This window comes from Branchiostoma lanceolatum, chromosome 10 (assembly GCF_035083965.1).
Source record: "Branchiostoma lanceolatum isolate klBraLanc5 chromosome 10, klBraLanc5.hap2, whole genome shotgun sequence".
NCBI classification, from domain to species: domain Eukaryota; kingdom Metazoa; phylum Chordata; class Leptocardii; order Amphioxiformes; family Branchiostomatidae; genus Branchiostoma; species Branchiostoma lanceolatum.
In genome coordinates, this window is record NC_089731.1 from 8,592,501 (window position 1) to 8,613,899 (window position 21,399).

The 21,399-nt window shown below is 42.5% G+C and overlaps 4 protein-coding genes across 4 annotated transcripts in view; all 4 read right to left on the reverse strand.

Moving 5' to 3' along the window:
* The window catches only part of LOC136444060 (uncharacterized), a 4,109-nt gene extending 950 nt beyond the window's left edge, over positions 1–3,159 (reverse strand). The window contains exons 1-3 of the mRNA XM_066441520.1: positions 3,025–3,159; positions 1,432–1,644; positions 1–1,239 (exon numbers count right to left, since the gene is read on the reverse strand). The exon at positions 1–1,239 is cut by the window's left edge and continues 950 nt beyond it. Of these exons, the coding sequence (XP_066297617.1) occupies positions 1–1,239; positions 1,432–1,644; positions 3,025–3,079 (1,507 nt within the window). The 5' untranslated portion in view covers positions 3,080–3,159. The remainder of the gene's footprint in view (positions 1,240–1,431; positions 1,645–3,024) is intronic.
* A 1,173-nt stretch (positions 3,160–4,332) lies between these two features.
* LOC136443815 (marginal zone B- and B1-cell-specific protein-like) lies at positions 4,333–7,142 on the reverse strand. Its single transcript, XM_066441181.1, has 4 exons — positions 6,961–7,142; positions 6,420–6,535; positions 5,039–5,143; positions 4,333–4,715 (listed from the first exon to the last, which is right to left on the reverse strand). Exons 1-4 carry the CDS (start codon positions 7,111–7,113, stop codon positions 4,553–4,555), a joined length of 537 nt encoding a protein of 178 aa, XP_066297278.1. The 5' UTR covers positions 7,114–7,142; the 3' UTR covers positions 4,333–4,552.
* Positions 7,143–9,820: 2,678 nt separating this feature from the next.
* On the reverse strand, positions 9,821–12,316 carry LOC136443623 (zinc finger protein 84-like). The gene is made up of 2 exons (XM_066440939.1): positions 12,209–12,316; positions 9,821–11,419 (listed from the first exon to the last, which is right to left on the reverse strand). Exon 2 carries the CDS (start codon positions 11,415–11,417, stop codon positions 10,101–10,103), a length of 1,317 nt encoding a protein of 438 aa, XP_066297036.1. The 5' UTR covers positions 11,418–11,419; positions 12,209–12,316; the 3' UTR covers positions 9,821–10,100.
* Positions 12,317–14,458: 2,142 nt separating this feature from the next.
* LOC136443706 (zinc finger protein 568-like) lies at positions 14,459–18,461 on the reverse strand. Its single transcript, XM_066441055.1, has 2 exons — positions 18,347–18,461; positions 14,459–16,391 (listed from the first exon to the last, which is right to left on the reverse strand). Exon 2 carries the CDS (start codon positions 16,153–16,155, stop codon positions 15,187–15,189), a length of 969 nt encoding a protein of 322 aa, XP_066297152.1. The 5' UTR covers positions 16,156–16,391; positions 18,347–18,461; the 3' UTR covers positions 14,459–15,186.
* Positions 18,462–21,399: the final 2,938 nt, after the last annotated feature.

A 21,399-nucleotide genomic window follows, 5' to 3' on the forward strand; every position in this document is an offset into this window, starting at 1 on the left:
TGAAAGCTTCCCTCCTCATTTCAATGGCGGTGTCTCTTGAAGTCGGACTGACGTCGTCTTTCTTCACTGTCTCCGCTGATAGTTGGTCCAAAACTTTCATGATTCCAGGTGACACAGTTTTCGTGATTTTCTTCTGGCCTGCTTGTTTTACAGCCGTGCTAGCCGCATCCTTGTCAAGATTATCAGAGAGAAATGTTGCAGCAGCACGTTTGTTGGAAGATGGGCCACTGAGCAAGGGGTTTTTGTCCATCTGCTGTTCCAACAGTTGTCGCATGGCGGCTATTTTTGAACCAATCACTGCGGAAGTTGCTGGAGATGATATGCTCTCATCTTTAGTAACTTCTGAGCTATCTGCACCTGCCTGTTGTGTATCATCTTGGTAATCTACTCTGGTGCTTGCTGTCGAGATCTGCCCTGAAACACTCGGCCGCTCAATGACGCCCTGCAGTTCTGCTTCTAGTCGCTGTGTGGCGCTACTAATCACGCATTGGATGAGCTCCTCCACCCTCAGTCGAGTTGTAGTGGTCTCCGTCAACTCGTTCTCGTCGTGGGTTACACTGGTGCTTGATTTGGAAACTTCCCCTGGATCCCTCGGTGGCTGAACGACGCCCTGTAGATCGGCTTCTAGCCGCTGTGTGGCGCTACTAATCACGCCTTGGATGACCTCCTCCGCCATGTGACGAGTTTTCCTTCTCTCCGTCCACATGTTGTGAAGCTCGTCCATGAAAACTCGGTCGATCCTTGGCTCCCTTTCAGCTCGTCTGGCATGTCGCCTCTCCATTTCTATCTCCACGTGAGACGGGACCAGCCCAAAGTACGGACAGGAGGGGGAGACGACAAAATTGGCCGGTGGATGCGAGCAGACCTTACGGATAGGCTCGGAGGAGGGCCTGCGGAGTAGAGAGGACGACGCCTTGGATGGAGAGCATTCCCTTCTCGACACTTCGCTGAAGGATTTGCTCAAGGGCATGGTGTTGTCAGAAACGCAGCCATGTTCAGAGGAGTCGACGAAGCTATGTTTCAAACGTACCATTTGGTTATTCACAAGCTTGCACAGTCTTTCAGAAGGTTGGACGGACAGGTACGCTGGGTTCAACTCCTTCGGCTGTGCGACTGCAGTGTATGCAGGCTCAGAAGGTGGCGCTTCTGCTGTAGCCTCGGCTGAATGCAAAAGGTGGTGGTCGGTCCATTCGGGATCGTCATCTTCGTTGTCCGAGTATCCAAGCTCCCTCAGCAGAGCTGGAAGAATGGTTTCATGATTCAAAGGATAGCTCTGACAACGAGAACGCGAGATGACACATATTTCGGTGATTCATGTACAAATGTATTTTGCAAGTCTAAGCTTATGATTGCTGTTTCGCAAGTTTAGTTACGGCGCGATTTGTGTTTATTTTCAAAGGGAACAGCACATAAACCCAGCATGTTTCTCACCTTTATCCGGCATATATTCTTTGACTTTATCGTCGTGATCAGAGGCCATGGAACTCGAGTGGAGGCCGCAGCGACCACGGTCACACTTTAGGTTCGAGCCAGACGAATCCCCGTCTTCAATGTCATGGGTGACGCCATGTTGATCAGATGGACACTTCCATCCACCCGGGGATAGGAGGGTGTCCCAGTCCACCTCGATGCTAGAGGGAGGTACTGTTGGACAAACAAATGTAAGGACGGAGTAACCAGTACCGGGAAATGGTGGCGTTAACTCTGTAGGATAGTATAAACAGTCGACAGAACGGGTGTTCTCTGTGAACTCATGGACAGAACTGCCCAGTTCGAAGAACCTGTTCTAGAGTCGATCGATTAGAGTATAGAATGTGTCAGTTAGATAAGATACATAGAAATGACCGTCTCGTGTGGTCTGGCGTCCACAGCAAGGTAGAAAAGCGTTCAATGCAATCAAAATGTTCTTAGACTTGCAGAAATGTTGTGCGCAAGGTAATCGCCTTTTGGCGCATTAGAAATTGTTGCTTGCCCTAATCTTCAGCGCTCTATAGGTTTTCGGGATTTCAAGATAGACGCACATATAGCAACGTTACCGTGTTGCTATAGATTACTGATTGTGTGTCTTAGAGAGATGCAAATTTAGGGCCGGGTTTACGCGAGGCACCTACGACGAGTGTCCTAGGACAGATTTTTGACCCGTGTAAACAGGCCTCGCGAGGCGCCTCGGCGTTTTCTTGTGGCGCCTCCAGGGTTGACGTACGACACATCGCGGGGAGTCTGCGACACGGCCCATCCTCGTGTAAACGGAAAAGTGTCGCAGGCAGCCCATTTCCGCGGCGGGTCACCAGGGTTCCGACGGGTGAGACAGTGCTGCGCGAGTGTTACAAATTGCCTCTTGTCAATTCCTTCTGGTCTGTTCATTGATAATTAATATATAATAATAATAGTAAAACTATTAATCTGAATGTTTGATAGAATAATTGATAAGTCTAAGAGACTGTTCATCACTATAGTTTAGAAATGTTGACGGTGAGCGTCAGGGCAAATTTTACTTCTATGCCTTTTGCACCTACATGAACTCTTCAAGGAAGCATGAACCCTATCGAGCCACTGAACCTTGGTGGAAAGCTTGGACGAGCGTATTGACTAAGCTTTTAGTTCGAGAGCTTTTACGAGTTCGGACACACTGTGTCTTATGCACATGTATGTGGCGCCATTACGGAGAGCTTTGAAAAAAACGTCAGCTTTAAACTTCAGAGTATTGCCAAGGTCGTTTGTAAACACTGGCCACTTCCATGTAGTATGGTAACGTTACCAAGGTCGTTTACACGGGTCATTAGCCATGCAAACGTACATAGGTTTGTTTCAACATTTCATGTAAAGCTTAAACGAACGTAAGCTATTATCTTGAGGGTATCAACTGTAAAGGTCTTTTGCACCGTTTCCATGTATGCATGTGGCGCCACGTAAGTGTTTCGACATTTGGCTTTGCTACCATTGTTTGGTGGTGCCATACAAACAGACTTTGTCGGTTTCGACTAAACTTTATAGGCTTAGCTATCTTCACAGCAAATTACTTACAGTCAAACTGAGCCAGGAATTCCTCCGCGTCATCTCCTGACTCGTGTGGATCCATGGCGATGATTTTATCTTGGAAAGTTTATGAATAATTTAGGAGCAGTGCACGGAGAACTAAAAAGCACTACGTGTGGTAACCACGATACTAAACGTGTTTAACCATTCTAGAACGTCGCTTAACTATTGTGCGCTGTGGTGACCATGACAACAGTCACGTGACCATGACCTCAGTCGGCACCAGTTTAAACATGCGGCATAAGATTAATTTCATAGCTTTGACGGTACAACATTTCAAACTTTAGTTTTACCTCTCACAAAACAATCTACTAACGTAATTCCACCAGGGCAAATAATTCTGCCACCCTGAAAAGATACATCCAAACAGATCTCCAACCCAACGTCCCCCAGTATAATACACTCCCGTATACCCAAAGTCTGCATACCTGGGGGTGCTGCACTAGAGATCTCTCAAACCCACTGTTTTTCAAAGTGGCGGATCTATGTAACCCGGTGGATTAATGTCAATGGAGGTTAGTAACCTCCTTAGCAGACGTGACACTTTTTTCTTGTTTATGTGGCGTTCTTTTTTATACTCGGTTTGAAGTTGTGGTCTTTCTCTCATAATGTCACAACTCGTTAGTGAGGCTATCATTTAGCACAATTTCATACGTGTGATGGATAACTTGGAAAAGCTCCCAAGTTGACTTGCACTTTGATATAGTACATTGCTTAGCTTTGATATTCACCGCGTGTGACAATTCTAATTGCTGTATTCCATTAATCAACTTCTAATCAGCGGAATCCACGTCGCATTTTCTTAGAATGCTGTCACTTCTGATTGAACCACCATAATGTTCAGGATTTAATTCCAGTTCTTCAATAATTCATCAGTAGAGTCCGACACAAATCATAGTGTGATATTTATTGATGCAATTCGCAATGTGCTTAGGCCCGGCAAAAACGAAATCGTGTTTCCCCCCAAGAAATAGAATCAGTAGCGAAGTAGGGATTCTCTTTTTTGTATTTTAGATCTTTAGATTTTAGCCTTTTAAAATTGAAGTGCATCAGGCACTGGTACATGGTGTTTTCAACATTATAGTGTAATCCTATAGATATACATTGTACAAATAGAAGAATATTCATAAACAGAACTTAAATCGACTGTTCAAAGACTTCATCTGTTTACAGAGTGTGAAATATTATATATACAGGGCAGTCTGTTTTAAATTTTATCACTCAGATCGAAATTTTATGTCCGTTCCTATGCCAGCGTTCCACAAAAAACGTATAGGGTCTGCGGGTTTTTGGTAGTGTTGGTCGGGTAGCCGGAAACACAACTTTTTTCCTAGGTCTAACATCTAATAAAGAATGGCGTGCACGTAAAATTATATCATCAATTCCATGCATAACACTGATTACTATATTTATATCCACACGCAATCTGCTGCAAATCGGAATGGAAATGGGAAATGAAGGGCTATTCCATTAACTAAAGTTGGGGGGGGGAGCTATTAAGAAAGTAAATGACGGGTCAGAGTTCATCGTTGACTTTCTTGACTTTGAGGTTCTTGGGATGACAATGTCCGTCCTTCTGATGGCACATGAGGTTTTCCAGGTTCCGTTCTCTCTTGAACACATCGTACAGTACTTCTTCTCCGATGTCCCCGATGTACATAAAGCACATCTCATGCATCCTGAAGGGGAAAATGTCGATATTCATGAACGTATTAATTTTCATACAATCATAAAACAATGTTACACTTTGTAGCACAGCACATATTCCCCCCCCCCCCCCAAAAAAAAACTGCTCTTGCTTACGTGACACATGTATTTGTTGTGAAAACTCCAACACTGAGTTCACGATGTACAATATAAGCTCCATTTGAAAAAAAACAAACAGTAAAAAAACAACCAACAAGTGTTTACAACGAAATCTATCGATTGGAATGTCACGAACACATTGGAATTAGATGCTTGTCATGTGACAAATTGTCACCGAATGTTTGTCTTTGCTTACCTCTGTGGCCACTTCTGCCCCGAAGCGGTAACGCCTGGTACCTCCTTCGTCTCCAACCCCGGCCCCGAGAGCCGCTTCACTCCCTCAACCTCTTTTACACCCGTGCTGAAATGTATCAGTGCGCAAGGTCAGTGAAGGTGTGTCACCTCAGCTCAAATTGTATTTGTATGGAACATTGTGTAGATTGAATGAAAGACCCTCAAAGAAAGTTCCCCGTCTTTCCTACTTTCCAAGAAGAGGTTGGTGGGGAAGATTGTGACCGACTATTGTTCGACATGCCATGCTACTAACATAGGTCGCTCGTTCTCATTTAAATGTACACATTTTGTAATCTCCGTTACCCTTAGAAGTAAGACGTTCCTGACATTAAGATATGCCACATAAAAGGTACCAAACCGCCGTTTTTAAAAGCTGGAAAAGTTTTAAGTCGTCATAAAAACTACAGTTTGACATCTTATATGTGGCATATCCTGATGCCAGGAACGTCTTATTTCAATTAGTAACGGAGATTACAAAATGTGTACATTTGAATGAGAACGAGCCTGGTACCATCTTGTTAAGGCCAAGGTAGCAGACGCTTTATCATGAATTACCTCGTTAAGGCTTCTATACAAATGTACTATTAATATTCCTACCCCAGGGCCTTGCTTAGAGAAAAATCCTAATCACCTTACAGTATATAATTCCGTAATCTTCTACAGATGAATTGAAGGGAAAGACGTAGACGTTGATCTTTGCCGAAAGGTCACGCTTTCTCATTACTTTTGACTGACACATCTCTCGACCCACGTCTATACACCAGACGTTTTGTAAAAAAACCTACATAATCTCATCATAACCATGATGACATTTTTTATTTCCTTTAGACGTGCTCAAAGGATAACCGTAAGCTTATCCAGCATGCTGTGCCAAAAAAATACGTTACTTGACAACTGTTAATCTTTCCTAACACTGTCGACCGACACTGCATGCATCCGTACTCAACACATAAACAAATCCGATTAGGCATGTTTATAAGCCCCTCATCCTGTGATGCATACCACATAATCGCATTACCGCCAAAGTATAATTGCCAAACTTCTTCAGGCGACTAGATACACAAGCACAGACCTGGCGCCCTGCCCGACATTCTCGATTTTAAAGGCAATGGGTGTCGTCCTGTGATTGGTCTATTTCAAACTATAACGAAGACATGGCGCGTCGTCATTAGTCAGTTCCTAGCCAATAAAGTAACTTCAACTTAGTCGCCCTTTATCAGTATGGTGGACACTAACCCCACATATAACTGTATCGGTATACCCTGCATGTGTAAAATTTTGCCAAGCAAATCGAAATTCATTCCACAGGATTTTGTGCAGCATGCTGTATCAATGACACTTACTCTTTCCAATCCTCATCACAAATGGTCTCTAACCCGTCGATGACTTCAGATAGCAGTAGCTCTTTTTCTCCTCTTCCCTTCGGTCGGGTGGTCATCTTGTCCAACTTCTGTGTGAACTTAACGCAAGGAGTACATTTTAGTTGGTACCGAAATACGGTGATACCAGTGTGTGTGTGTGTGTGTGTGTGTGTGTGTGTGTGTGTGTGTGTGTGTGTGTGTGTGTGTGTGTGTGTGTGTGTGTGTTTGTATTTGTACTCGTGTAGGTGTTTCTGTGTTTATGTGTGTACGACTACCCCTGGAGTTTTCCCAAACTAAAGGGGAGTTGTCCAGTACAACAACAAGAACAACAACAAGAACTAGAATGGGTATATATATCTGTGTATGTGTGCGTGTTTTTGTGTTTGTGTGTGCATCTGTGTGTGTGTGTGTGTGCGCGTGTCCGTGTGTATTTGTGTGTGTGTGCGTATGAGTGTATCTGTTGAGAAAGATAAAGAGAAACGCTTCAGAACATGCAGCAAGAATTGCTCTTTTTAACCATTACCTTATACGCAATGACCCTACAGGCGTCACACCTCAGGTAGTCTGGCATGTGTATAGACTCGGACTCCTCGCTGTTCACGTCCGGCCCGGAGTAACTGATGGTCCCAGACTGCCCTAAGACGCATGGAGTGAGGCACACCATCCCCAAGAACATGACAGATATAGCAACAAGTCCTAGGGGCATAATTTTTAACGACAAAGTTGACTCTTTCAACCAGGACAGAATTATACACCTGCTCTGAATCAGTCTGTCTGGGAAATTACGAGGGTTTGTAATCAATATTTAATTGTTTTCGTTCACAAAATTGTTCGCGTTGGACCAATACAAGTTACACACGACGGCCATTATTATTTTATGTTAAAATACTTTTTGGCGCCATTGCGGGTTGGTATGCTTTGCAAAGATATGACTGTGAACTCACTGAAATGTATGGCTTGTGTTGCATCTTGAATGATAAGTAGTAATTCCTGACAAATTGTAAAAGAAAAAAGTCTGTTAGACCAGATTGCTGCGCACAGAAGCCCACCCCCACTAGAAGGCGCTATTTGATTTTTTCTTGGTGGTGTGTGTCATGGGGAGGGATATGATTTCCGAAACGAATGTTTTCGTGCCATTTGTGGATGTGTTTGTGGATGTGTATGTGTGTGTGTGTGTGTGTTGTGTGTGCGCGTGCGTTTGTTTGTTTGTGTGTGTGTGTGTGCGTGCGTGCGTGCGTGCGCGTGTTGTGTGTGTGCGTGCGTGCGTGCGTGTGTTTGTGTAAAAAGCAGAACTCGAGAAGCTGTGGATCCGTATGAGATCTACTATGTAGGTGGGTACGGGCCTGGAAAATAAAGGTCAAGTTCGATAATGGGCTTCCTAACGGCTTCCCAAGGTACTGCAACGTTAAGTCCGGTTTCGACATCGACATATGGACAGGCTATGGTGGTACATATATGTGTAGCTGTTGGTGTACAGAGTAACTGGTGCAGGTATGGGCCCCCTATTGGCCTTTTTGGAACTGCAGTGTGCCTTTTGTTGGAAATCCAGGCCAACAAACATATGACAGTGGGCCGCTGGAAAACAGTTTTCTGGTTTCACTGATACAGTTTAAAAAGATCTCTTTGGTGTAACAGTTGGAACTATCAAGAGGTTATGGCACCATTTCTATCGTAATATGAGTCAATAGTATTTGAGGTCGTGGACTTCTGAGGTCAATTTAGTTTTGACCTTCTTCCGCAAGGTCGGTACGAGGTCGTGGACTTCTAGCTCAATTTGTTTCAAACGTATTCCGCAAGGGAAGGTTGTCCGTTTCAGGGTCACATGAGAAGACCCGACTAATGTATAAAGTTATAAAACATGCTTTTATAACTTGTACAAGTTCTTACACTCCATTACTTCGAGAGGTAATGTAAGGTAACTTCAAATAATAATTTTAGCTGGGGGAATTGAGAGTGCAAGGTTGCTTAAAAATTTCTTAGAATAACGTTCTATGCTCGCTCAGATAATACCATTTGGAGCCTTAGAAATCTAACCCTGGTGTCATGGAACCATGGCTTCAAGCACTCCCTGCTCCCTTGCCAATAATTCGAGGAGTGATGTGAATAAAATACGAATAGACGGATTGGGTTGCGTGCTAGCTACATATACCACATCAGGGTTACTTTCGTACATGTACCCTAACTGATCTCAGTCTTTCATTGAGGACCCCTCGTAAAACGGAATAAATAGCTTAGGACCATACGCGACAGGATAGATTGACGATGTCGTTGACTAAAGCAGAGTAACCGCATTAGTTTGAATAGGAGTGCGATCTCATTTCAAGGCCAATAGTATTTGGGATGGGGATATACAGAGCCGAGCTCACTACGTTCAGATGTTTTATGTTTACGCGGACGTTGCAAGTGATGTTATTATCTTCTTTCCTCACAAACTGTTTTCTCTGGGCTCATTTGTCATGATATCACGCGCAACTAATACCCCTTCCACTTGGACGGCGCTCTCGCCGCGCTCTCACAGCGACCTATAATTCGCCAGAGCGCCGTGAGAGTGCCGAACTCCTGGAAAACGTGCTCAAGTGGAATCTCTACGGCGACCCTAGCACGCTAGACCAAAATCTCAAATGTCAGCAACTCTTTATGAGCAACCACAGATTTCACAGATCACTCAACGAATTCAAGAGATAAAGAACGAATTTTTTTAACGTTTTGTGTGCTATGTTGTCTTTGAATTCATACATTTACCTCTTGCATTACATTAAAATTATGAAATCAAGGGGGAATCAAATTCAATTCTGGTCGCTGCACGGTTGCTCAGCGTGTGTTTTAAGTTATATATTTGTTCAACTTATGTTGAAATATGTTTTTTCTGTGTTGTGTGCCATGTAACCTGTTTGCAATAAATATCTTTTATCATGCTACGTTATAATAGGATGATAACTGAAATCACAGAATTTTGAAATACCTTTTGAACTACTGACAATAAAACTTGGAGGGAATTTTATCTGAATGAAAGCATGTATTACCCATGAGCAAAAGTATGAGTTGACCACAAAATTCCCATAAATTCAAGATACACCACTTCAAGAATGAAATTTGTTTGAACTACAGATGAGACCATTCAATCCTCGTAGAGCGCTCGCTGCGATCCTTGAGCGCTCACTGCGGCCCTTTGATCTGTGTTCACCAGTCCACCTACCAAATATCATGGACATCCATCCAAGGCTTCTTGACTTATGTTGTCTGCAAACACACGGACAAGTAGTGAATCACACCAAAAACATAACCTTCTTGACGAAGGTAACAAATTTAGCTCTATGGAATGTGTAGTGAATGAAGTAGACTACGACTCACAAGGGTCAAGAAGTGCAAGCAGCAACAACACATTACTGAGGCGAAATAGACTTAAGCAACAGTTTAATCATCTCATTCAGAGTAAGACTCACATCTTACAAACATTCAAGTCCCATTCCTCTCAAATCCTTAAAGTTCCAAAGTCCTTTTTCAAAACTTGTTACTCCAGAAAGCCAGGTAAGAAGTAGTAATGTTACAAGGTTCAAAAACAATTACATAAGTCTTCAAAGTTCTGTTTCAATGCAAGTCATCAAACTACGCTCTCTTACATTGCTTCAGGCTGTGGTGACAGCCAATGTCAACAACCGCAATCTACTTTTCCTCATGCTTTGACACATGTTGTTTGAGGTAACACTTCTGTGCCGTCGCAAACCCACACTCCGAACACACATATGGTTTCTTTCCAGTGTGCTTTGCCAAATGTCGCTGCAAATCAAAGAATCGAATCGAAGAATAGTCACACTGCTCACATTTAAAGGGTTTCTCCCCTTTATGTATTTTTCTATGCACAGTAAGGGAAGTCTTAACAGCCGTTCTATAATCGCAGTCCTCACAAGCATAGGGTTTCTCATCTGTGTGTTTGGTTATGATATGTTGGTCAAGAGAGTTTTTGTGTGCTGCAGAGTACTCACATTGGCCACACTTGTATGGCTTTTCACCTGTATGTTTTCTCATATGTCGGGATAGGTAAGACCTGTCAGCTGTCCTGTATCCACACTCGTCGCACATGTAGGGTTTTGGTTTTTCACCTGTATGTTTTCTCATATGTTGTAACAGGTACGACCTGTCAACTGTTCTGTATCCACACTCCCCGCACATGAAGGGTTTCTCACCAGTGTGTTTTCTCATGAAGTGACGCTCTACAAGTTGTTTTGATAGAGCAGAATATTCACACTTGTCACATTTATACCGCTTCTCACTCGCATGTTTTGTCATATGTATGGACAGATAAGCCTTTTTGGCTGTCTTGAATCCGCATTCCAAACACGTGTAGGGTTTTTCACCAGTGTGTTTCGCCCTGATGTGTTCTTCTACACGACTTTTGCGTATTGCAGAATAGTCACAACGATCACATTTGTAAGGTTTCTCACCTGTGTGTATTTTTACATGCTGAGAAAGGGCAGACTTATAAGCCGTTTTGTATTCGCACTCCTCACATACGTAAGGTTTCTCGCCAGTGTGTTTTACCATGATGTGCTGCTCTAAATCACCTTTATGTGCAGACGAATAATCGCATTCACAACACTTGTAAGGTTTCTCACGTGTATGACTTCTCATGTGTCGGTCCATGTTAGACCAGTCAGCTGTCCTGTATCCGCACTCCCCGCACATGTAGGGTTTCTCACCGGTGTGTTTAAACATTACATGTATGTCTACTTTGTATTTCCGTACAGAAGAATATTCACACTGGTCACATTTGTAGGGCTTATCGTCAGAGTGGTTTCTAATATGTCGGTTTAGAGCTGACTTGTCGTCTGTCCTGTATCCGCACTCCTCACACATGTAGGGTTTCTGACCGGTGTGTTCAGACATAACGTGTGTGTCCATTGCGTTTCTCGCTGCAGCAGAATAATCGGGCTGTCCAGCTGTCGAGTCTTCACCAGGATTCCCACATGTTGGCTGGTGCATGTCTAAATCATAAGAAATGGGAGGATCTGTTCAATTTTACATACAAACCATCATCCAACAACGAGGGGTGGTTTTAGTTGAAACTAAACTCGTATTGAAATATATATATGTGGCAGAGAGACAGTATAGAACAGAAAAGGAGAAGTTTGCAGTTTAAGTTTGCCGCCACAAATTATACCCGTCATCCCTTGCGCTTGAAACGAGCCTCGATTTCGTGAATGCCCTAGTTTCCACGGCCTGCTGCGACATGAACAAACAAGTATGGACTGCTGTTATGCAAACAGTAACAATGTGTCGAGATGTCGAGACAAGAACGTTACTGTAATTTGAAGTTCACTTTCGGCCTTGCGCATGCGTACACGGAATAGAGAACGAGCTTATAAGTAGCCACTGCCTTTCTGAATTTATCGTAAAGCGTTGACGGTAAAGCAGACCACCTTTCAATGGCCCACATGTACACGAACAAACACGTCTGGACATTGTTATGCAAGTAGTAACAATGGTCGAGACAAGAACGTTACTGTAATTTGAAGTCAGTGGCCTTTACTTTTGGCATTGCGCATGCGTATTTGGAATAAAGAACGAACTTATATTAAGTAGCCACTGCCTTTCTGAATTTATCGTAAAGCAGGTCACCTTGCAATGGCCCAGTCTGTTACCAGTTTGGGTCAACGTTCCTTACCTCCTCCCCCTCCCCCCATGACGTTTCCTCAGACGCACACGCCTGTAAATCTAATTAATCGACGTAAAAACACGACATAATCAGCATCAACAGTGCGGAAAAGGCTTACCTGTCGAATTTTTGGTACATCTGCTGTAATGAATACCTTGAAGAATGCTGAAAACAGCTACAAATGGGAGACGTGTTTACCAGAACAAACCAAAGAGGTTATATAACCTCCTTGAACAAACAAAACGACAACGAAAATGTCAGGAAGGCGAAAGGTCAACTTCCAGAGCCCTGATACACCAATTGATGGGTCAAAGTACGCTTTAGGCTGACCGCCGCTTGGAGAATAGCTTCATTCTCCATAAGCAGTACCACGTCACTCTTTACCATACTTTGTTTAATGGTTCTCTTAAAGTTAAGAAGTTTTTCCCCCATAAAAAGGATATTACTGTTAATCATCACCGAAGCTACCTTCACGCCAAAAACAACGGAAATCCACATTAGCCCATGCTCAAGTTATCTCTTTCTAAAGTTTCCAACAAAACGCCCTAATGCAGTTTCGAAAAAGCCGCTAGGGGGCCGTACACCACTTAGTCTCTGTCCCAAGAGCTATCTACCAAAAAAACTCCCGACCATAGCATGTCCACGACATGAGATATTAGTATTAATATTGATATTGTTGGACTTGAGCTTCGTTTTTTTCTGAACGCTACCCACCCGCCTACCAACTATCATCAGGATTCACTGAGAACTTCTCGAGTTCTGCTGATTTCAAACAAAAAACAGCCAGTGGACAGACCGCAAACGGACCGATAACATACCAGGCTTCTTATAATTAGGCATCGTAGGTAAACATTGAAGTATCTGAGAACGGGCAAGATTGTTGTTTTTAATTACTAGTGAATTAAACCTGCGCATGATACATACATGTCCTCCACGCGTTATTTCCGGTAGAAGAAACCGAGCAGTTTTCCAAATCCTATTTGCTTCCTCACGCCTTCCTGTGCTGTCCTGTAAAGTCTATGGGTTTCGGCTGGTTTTTGACGTGTTTTTAGGCGTTTTTGTCAGGCTTTGTACTTTGTCATCTTTTTTTGTTGTTGTCTAGCCAACCCAAGGGTTGATGGGTTGGGTAGACAAAAAAAAGATGACAAAGTAGAAAGCCTGACAAAAACGCCTAAAAACACGTCAAAAACCAGCCGAAACCCATGCTCTGCTTGGAGAGTAGTAAGGTCATCACATTGACCCGTGTTAAACTCATGCTGATGGCTTAAGTTACAACACATGCTTTTATAACTTGTACAAGTTCTTACACTTTTATTCCATTACTTTGAGAGGTGCAAGGTTACTTCAAATAGTAACTTTAGTTGAGGGATTTGAGAGTGCAAGGTTGCTTAAAATTCTCTTAGAATAACGTTCTATGATCGCTCAGAAAATACCATTTGGAGCCCTACAAGTCTAACCCTGGTGTCATGGCTTCAAGCAATCCCTGTTCCCTCGCCAATAATTCAAGGAGTACTAGTGATGTGAATAAGATACGAATAGACGGATTGGGTTGCGTGCTAACTACATATACCATTATGGCATATCAGGGTTTCTTTCGTACATGTACCCTTAACTGATCTCAGTCTTTCATTGAGAAACCGTCGTAAGACGGAATAGATAGCTTGGGACCATGCGCGACAGGATAGATTGACGATGTCGTTGACTAAAGCGAGTAACTGCATTAGTTTGAATAGGAGTGCGACCTCATAGTATTTGGGATGGGTATATACAGAGCCGAGCTCAAAACGTTCCGATGTTTTATGTTTACGCGGACGTTGCAAGTGATGTTATTATCTTCCTTCCTCACAAAATGTTTTCTCTGGGCTCATTTGTCATGATACCACGCGCAACTAAGCGACCATAAGCCAGAAGTGGTACTGCTTTGTAAATTGTAATTTAGTATATAAGGCAAAACTTTCAAGGAGGACGTTAACGCGCACTTATGATATGAAAAAGTTTACATACCCAGTCGGTGCCGAATATTTAAGACCAGTATTTTCGTTAGGATTTGATATGATTTGGGTGAGCCTATCGTAGATATCGTCCACTAGCCGTTCTAACACCTAAATAGACGAATGAGTCGACAGATTCTACTCAATGCGTCCCTTATATTTGACCCAATGTTCACCAGCCATCCGTCCAAGGCTTCTTGAGTTATGTTGTCCGCAAACAAACACAGACAAGAAGTGAGCTGCACCATAAACATAACCTTCTTGACGAAGGTAACACATACATTGTATAGCTCTATGGAATGTGTAGTGAATGAAGTTGACTACGACTCACAAGGGTCAAGAAGTGTAAGCAGCGACAACACATTACTGAGGCAAAATAGACTTAAACAACAGTTTAATAATCTCATACAGAGAAAGACTTATTTCTTACAAACATTCAAGTCACATTCCTCTCAAATCCCAAAAGTACCAAAGTCTTTTTCCAAAACTTGTAACTTCAGAAAGCCAGTTAAGAAGTAGTAATGTTACAAGGTTCAAAAACAATTACATAAGTCTTCAAAGTTCTGTTTCAATGAAAGTCATTAAACTGCGCTCTCTTACATTTGAAAAAGTATGCTTCAGGCTGTGGTGACAGCCAATGTTAACAAGCACGATCTATTTTTTCACATGCTTTGACACATGTTGTTTGAGGTAACTCTTGCGAGCCGTCGCAAACCCACATTCTGAACACACGTATGGTTTCTTCCCAGTGTGCTTCGCCAAATGTTGCCGCAAACTGGCCTTATGAATCGTAGAATAGTCACACTGCTTACATTTAAAGGGTTTCTCCCCTGTATGTATTTTTCTATGCACAGTAAGGGAAGTCTTAACAGCCGTTCTATACTCGCAGTCCTCACAAGCATAGGGTTTCTCATTTGTGTGTTTGGTTCTGATATGTTGGTCAAGAGAGTTTTTGTGTGCTGCAAAGTACTCACATTGGCCACATCTGTACGGTTTTTCACCTGTATGCTTTCGCATATGTCGGGATAGGTAAGACTTGTCAGCTGTCCTATATCCACACTCGTCGCACATGTAGGCTAGGGTTTCTCACCGGTATGTTTCACCATTAGTGGCGCTCTACAAGTTGTTTTGATACAGCAGAATATTCACACTTGTCACATTTAAACACCTTCTCATTCGAATGTTTTGTCATATGTATGGACAGATGAGCCCTGGTGGCTGTCTCAAATCCGCATTCCAAACACATGCAAGGTTTCTTAGTAGTGTGTTTCACCTTGACATGTTGGTCTACATGACTTTTGCGTATTGCAGAATAATCACACTGATCACATTTGTAAGGTCTCTCACTTGTGTGTATCTTTACATGCCGTGAAAGGGCAGACCTATTAGCCGTTCTGTATTCGCATTCCTCACATATATAAGGTTTCTCGCCAGTATGTTTTACCATGATGTGCTGCTCTAAATCACCTTTATGTGCAGATGAATAATCGCATGCACAACACTTGTAGGGTCTCTCATGTGTATGACTTCTCATGTGTCGGGCTATGTTAGACCTGTCCACTGTCCTGTATCCACACTCCCCGCACATGTAGGGTTTCTCACCGGTGTGTTTAGACATGATGTGTCGGTCTAGATTGCATTTCTCTGCAGCAGAATATTCACACTGGTCACATTTGTAGGGCTTATCGCCAGTGTGGTTTCTAATATGGCGGGTTAGAGCTGACTTGTCCGCTGTCCTGTATCCGCACTCCTCACACATGTAGGGTTTCTCACCGGTGTGTTTAGACATGATGTGTCGGTCTAGATTGCATTTCTCTGCAGCAGAATATTCACACTGGTCACATTTGTAGGGCTTATCGCCAGTGTGGTTTCTAATATGGCGGGTTAGAGCTGACTTGTCCGCTGTCCTGTATCCGCACTCCTCACACATGTAGGGTTTCTCACCGGTGTGTTTAGACATGATGTGTCTGTCCATTAGGCCCTTCTGTGAGGCGGCATAATCACACTGGTCACATTTGAAAGGTTTCTCACCTGTATGTTTTCTCAAAGTCAAATGGCTTGATAGGTGAGACATAATGGTTGTTCTATATCCGCATTCCTCACAAATGTAGGGTAGAGTTTTTCAGTTGTTTGGATTTTTGCATGACCATTAAGTAAGTTGGGTGGATTTTGCACTGCAAATTTCTTAACAAGCAACGTTTTTATCCTGCTGCTTTTCCCTGTTGGTTCACTTGGCCAGGTTTGTCTGGTTCCCAGGATGTCCAGCTGTCAAGTCTTCACCAGGATTCCCACATGTTGGCTGGTGCATGTCTAATACAAGATTGAATCGTAAGAAATTAGAGGATCTCTTCAACTTTATATGTATAAACCATCATCCCTTTGTATACAATCAGCAACAAGACTTCCACGACCTCATATCTCCATGAACAATTCTATTCATGCAAATGACTCACACATTTGCATAATATATGCTTGGTCATAAACACCTTTATCTAACTTACACATGTTGCAATATTGACAGTCCCATAATTTTCCAATTAGATAATGGTGTTTTTTCATTAATTATGCAAATTAGTAATTTATTTGCATAATTGTCACCTGTTGATGATCCACTTTCCATAAACTACATATGTTACATGTATTTGAGTCTGATAATGGAAAACACTGCAAATATAGATTTTCCTCATTAGCTATGCAAATTAAGTCACAATAAGCATAATTTGCACTACATTATGTATATCTCTGTCTAAGTTACCTGCATACTAAGTATCATATTGGCAGTCCTATAATTTTCCAATTAGATGAGATATTGTGCTTTGCATTAATTATGCAAATTAGGAATTTATCAGCATAATTGGTATCTGTTGATGATCCACTTTCCATAAACTACATATGTTACAAGTATTTGAGTCTGATAATGGAAAACACTGCAAATGTAGATTTTCCTCATTAGCTATGCAAATTAAGTCACAATAAGCATAATTTGCACTTCATTGTGTATATCTCTATCTAAGCTACCTGCATACTAAATATCATGGAAATCCGTTGTTCCTTTGTTCAGTTATTCTCCTTAGAAGATTTTCACAAAAACGCCCCTGCAGTTCTAGAGGAAGCTGCTAGGGGGCCCAAACCTACATTCCTTTTTTATCACATCACAAGCTATCAGCCACCTAAAAATTAAGACCACAGCACGTCCAGGTCAAAAGATACAAAAATTGAAGTTCTGCTGCAGTACCAAGGTCACATACCAGGGGGCCCAAAATCGACCTTGAACTTCGGCTTCAAAACATCTGCCCACATACCAAATATCATTGTAATCCATTAAGAGGGTCTTGAGTTATGATGACTACAGTAGTGCGGAAACACAAACAGACAGGCGGACAAACACACACACACACCCAAAACTATATCTCCTTTTTTCATGGAGACACACCCAAAACTATATCTCCATTTTTCATGGAGATAACAACAGGCTATTCTGGTTCAAACTGAATTCGTATTGCATTATGCAGATGCGCAAGTAGGCTACAAATTTAACGTAATTAGCCCGTTCGCCATTCCGAAAATGCATGAGTAACGACATATATTGTGGGTAATATGTCATACATGAAGGTCCCTGCGACATGAACAAAACACGTCTGGACATTGTTATACAAATAAAAACAATGGTCGAGACAAGAACGTTACTGTTTATTCACAAGTTAGGGGCCTTCATCTTTGGCCTTGCGCATGCGTACTCGGAATAGTTAACGAGCTTATAACTATAAGTAGCCATGCATCGGTATCCCATCACTCACCAGAGTTGACATGGCGGTGGAGTGCCTGTCAGCCATTTGTGTTTTTGTAGTCTTGGTAACTTGACTTGTTGTCAAGACAACTATAGTCATGGTGAAGTCGTAGAAAGGAAACGACCGTATTCAGATATTTTAGTCGTATGCTATGAAATATGGTCGTAAATTGGTCTGGAAGGTCCGATTTTCCGACCAGATCAAGCCAAATTCATCAGCCATCTAAAATATTCTCCATAGTATACGACCAACACACTGCCGTTTTCAGCCGCCGCCCTGACAAACACGACCAACGACCCATTCTAGCCTTCAAATTATACTACCAGTCTACGACCTCCCGGTGCACTGTACATGCCCCCCACCCCCCTTCCCTGCCCGTCATATCATGACGTGCTCAAACGTACACGTGTGTAAAAATCTAGTTCATCGACGTAGAAACGCGAGATCATCAGCATCAACAGTGCGGAAATGCCTTACCTGTCGAATCTTTGGTATAAATACCTTGAGGAATAGTGAAAACAGCGTCAAATGGGAGATGATTTTACAAGCTACAAAGCGACGAAGAAAATGTCAGGAAGGTGAAAGGTCAACGTTTATAGACCTGATACACCGATTATTGGGTCAAAGTACAGTTCCCCGCCGAACGCTTCTATTCATTACTAGCTCCGGTCCCTGATCATGACCGAAACTTCTTTTTCTAGAATAGATTCCCTCTCCGTAAGCAGCACCGCGTCACAAAATTGTTCGTGTTGGACCCATACACGTTACACACGACGGTCATTATCGTTTTATGATGCCAATGCGGGTTGGCACTTTGAAAACATATGAAACTCGCTGAAATGTGAAATGTAACGGGGGGGGGGGGGGGTCCTAAGATGTCACGCGCCCTAACGCGGTGTAAATGAGTACCTAGCTTTGTCTATGGACGTCCCTCAGAAAGGACGTTAAATGGAGGTCCCGTGCTTTAAGGAGAGCCACACATTGAGCACGAAAAAGAACCCACCACATCTTTCGAAAAGAGTAGGGGCATGCCCCGGTGTGAGTGGCTCAAAACGTTCCGGTCTAAATGGGGTAGGGAATTTCCCGAGCAACCTTCGTAACCCCTGCTTCTCCTAGTGGGTCAGGGAAGTCATGTTTTTGACATGTATGTACTCTAGGTGATTATGGCATTATGAGATGCATGCTATGCAGATCAGTACTTACTTAATAATCAATGAAAATTTAATTCGGCCGTAGGCAGTATAGTCAAGGACAGCAGCTGTTGATCAGTGGGGTGCTGGGCTGGAATACAGGCCAACAAACATATGACAGTGGGCCGTTGAAAAACAATTCTCTGGTTTCACTAATACATGCAGCTAAACATCTATCTGTGGAGTAACAGTTGGAACTACATGTATTAAGAATTTATGGCATGATTTGCATCATAATGAGTCAAAAGTATTTGGTGAAGGTATGAGGTCGTGGACTTCTAGGTCAAGTTTGTTTTGAACTTCTTCCGCAAGGTAGGGTAGTCCGTTTCAGGGTCACATGTGAAGACCCGACTAATGGATAAAGTTCCAAACATGCTTTTATAACATGTACAAGTTCTTACCCTTGTATTCTATTAATTCGAGAGGTAATTCAAGGTTACTTCAAATGATAACTTTATTCTCTTAAAAACCTCTTAGAATAATGATCTATGCTCGCTCAGAAAATACCATTTAGAGCCTTATAAATCTAACCCTGGTGTCATGGCTTCAAGCAATCCCTGTTCCCTTGCCAATAATTCGAGGGGTGATGTGAATGAGATACGAATAGACGAATTGGGTTGCGTGCTAGCTACATATACCACATCAGGGTTACTATCGCAGGCTTTCATTGAGAAATCGTCGTAAGAGACGGAATAAATAGCTTCGGACCATGCGCGACAGGATAGATTAACAATGTCGTTGACTAAAGCAGAGTAACCGCATTAGTTTGAATAGGAGTGCGATCTCATTTCAAGGCTGATAGTATTTGATATGGGGATATACAGAGTTCAGATGTTTTATGCGAACGTAAGAAGTAATGTTATTACTTCTTCTTTCGACAGAAAATGTTTTCTCTGGGCTCATACTGTATGTTACCTTTCGGCAGTGGTTGTCTAAGGCTGACCTTCTAGATTTGACTTGGTACTCACACAAGTAGGTCTTAATATTGCCAAAGGCATCGCGTAACCTTCAAGTAGGCTGCCCCGAAGCTTCTTCTTGGAGCTTATCACCTCACACCACACTTCCCCTTCATAAGAAACGGTTACCCGCCGAGCTTGTAGCGTGTTTCAGTAATTAGTTTTGCAATCGTTCTCGCTTTCACATGTCGATACTTACCTCAACTGAGGTCACACGATAGGTTAGGTGAGGTGAGAGTTTGTGTCACAAACGGTCAACGTCAAATATTTCAATTACACGGGGATTTTACATTTGACAGTTAACTCTACAGCTTTTACTTAATGTTTATATCAAATTACAAGGTGGATGACTTTGAAGCTGCAAGGAGAGGGAATATACTAACTTTGTCATCTGCAAAGGCCTGCCTACCAAAAATTGATATCATATGTCAATGTATAAATTTTTGTATTATTTTCGGCAAACAACTGCATTCAGGTGTAGATCTCAAAGGTACAGCTCTTAAAGGTGCAATTCTGACAACATCGAATAAGAACATACATCGCATTCAGAAATGATAACTAATGTGTACAATTACAACACCGTATTACCAATCAGGTATAGGTGATAACTCTCCATGAGCTTGAGGAATATCATACCTCAATTAGTTCGCGTGCCTTTGATTGGTTATTCCAGATAACCACGTTAACAATAGGGGGCAATGGACAGATTCCATACCACGTACTATTTTAGTCTGACATTTAATTGTATCTTTTTATAACCCTTTGTCACTTCCCAGTGGTACTGGTGGAGGAAGGACTGATTACTTGTTCCCCAACTGAGGAAGCCTCAATGTTTCCAAAGAAATTGCAAGCTTTACGCACGGTCGCCTTCAATTTCGTCCAGGAGCTTATTCCTCTATCCCACACTTCCTTCCCATAAGCTTATAAGATGCAGTAATTCACTGCCAGGCCTGTATCATGTTTGACAAATTGGTTTTAGCGCAGCCACCTCCCACGCGGATGTGTCGTGTCATCCTCTGGTGCTCTCATGCAAGTTTGCCGTCAAATTACGGAATATAGATACCGAGAGTGCAAGCCTCTTCCATGGAAATAATCATCAACATCATATCACGACAGGTGTATTGATATCAATATCAACGGTACATGCTGTTTACAAAGAAGCCGCAAGCCAAAATTGAATAAACTCGTCCCACAACCAAAAGCTGATTTATGACATTTCATATCATACTGTATGTCAAACGACGTTCGACCTTCGCCTATAACGTGTTTCGTGAGACTCTTTGGAGAGGCTTATCACCCAATTACCATACGCCTTTCAGATAAGAAACGGTGACGTACTACACGGAGGATGTAATATGTTAGATATAATAGAGTGGTCGGCGTT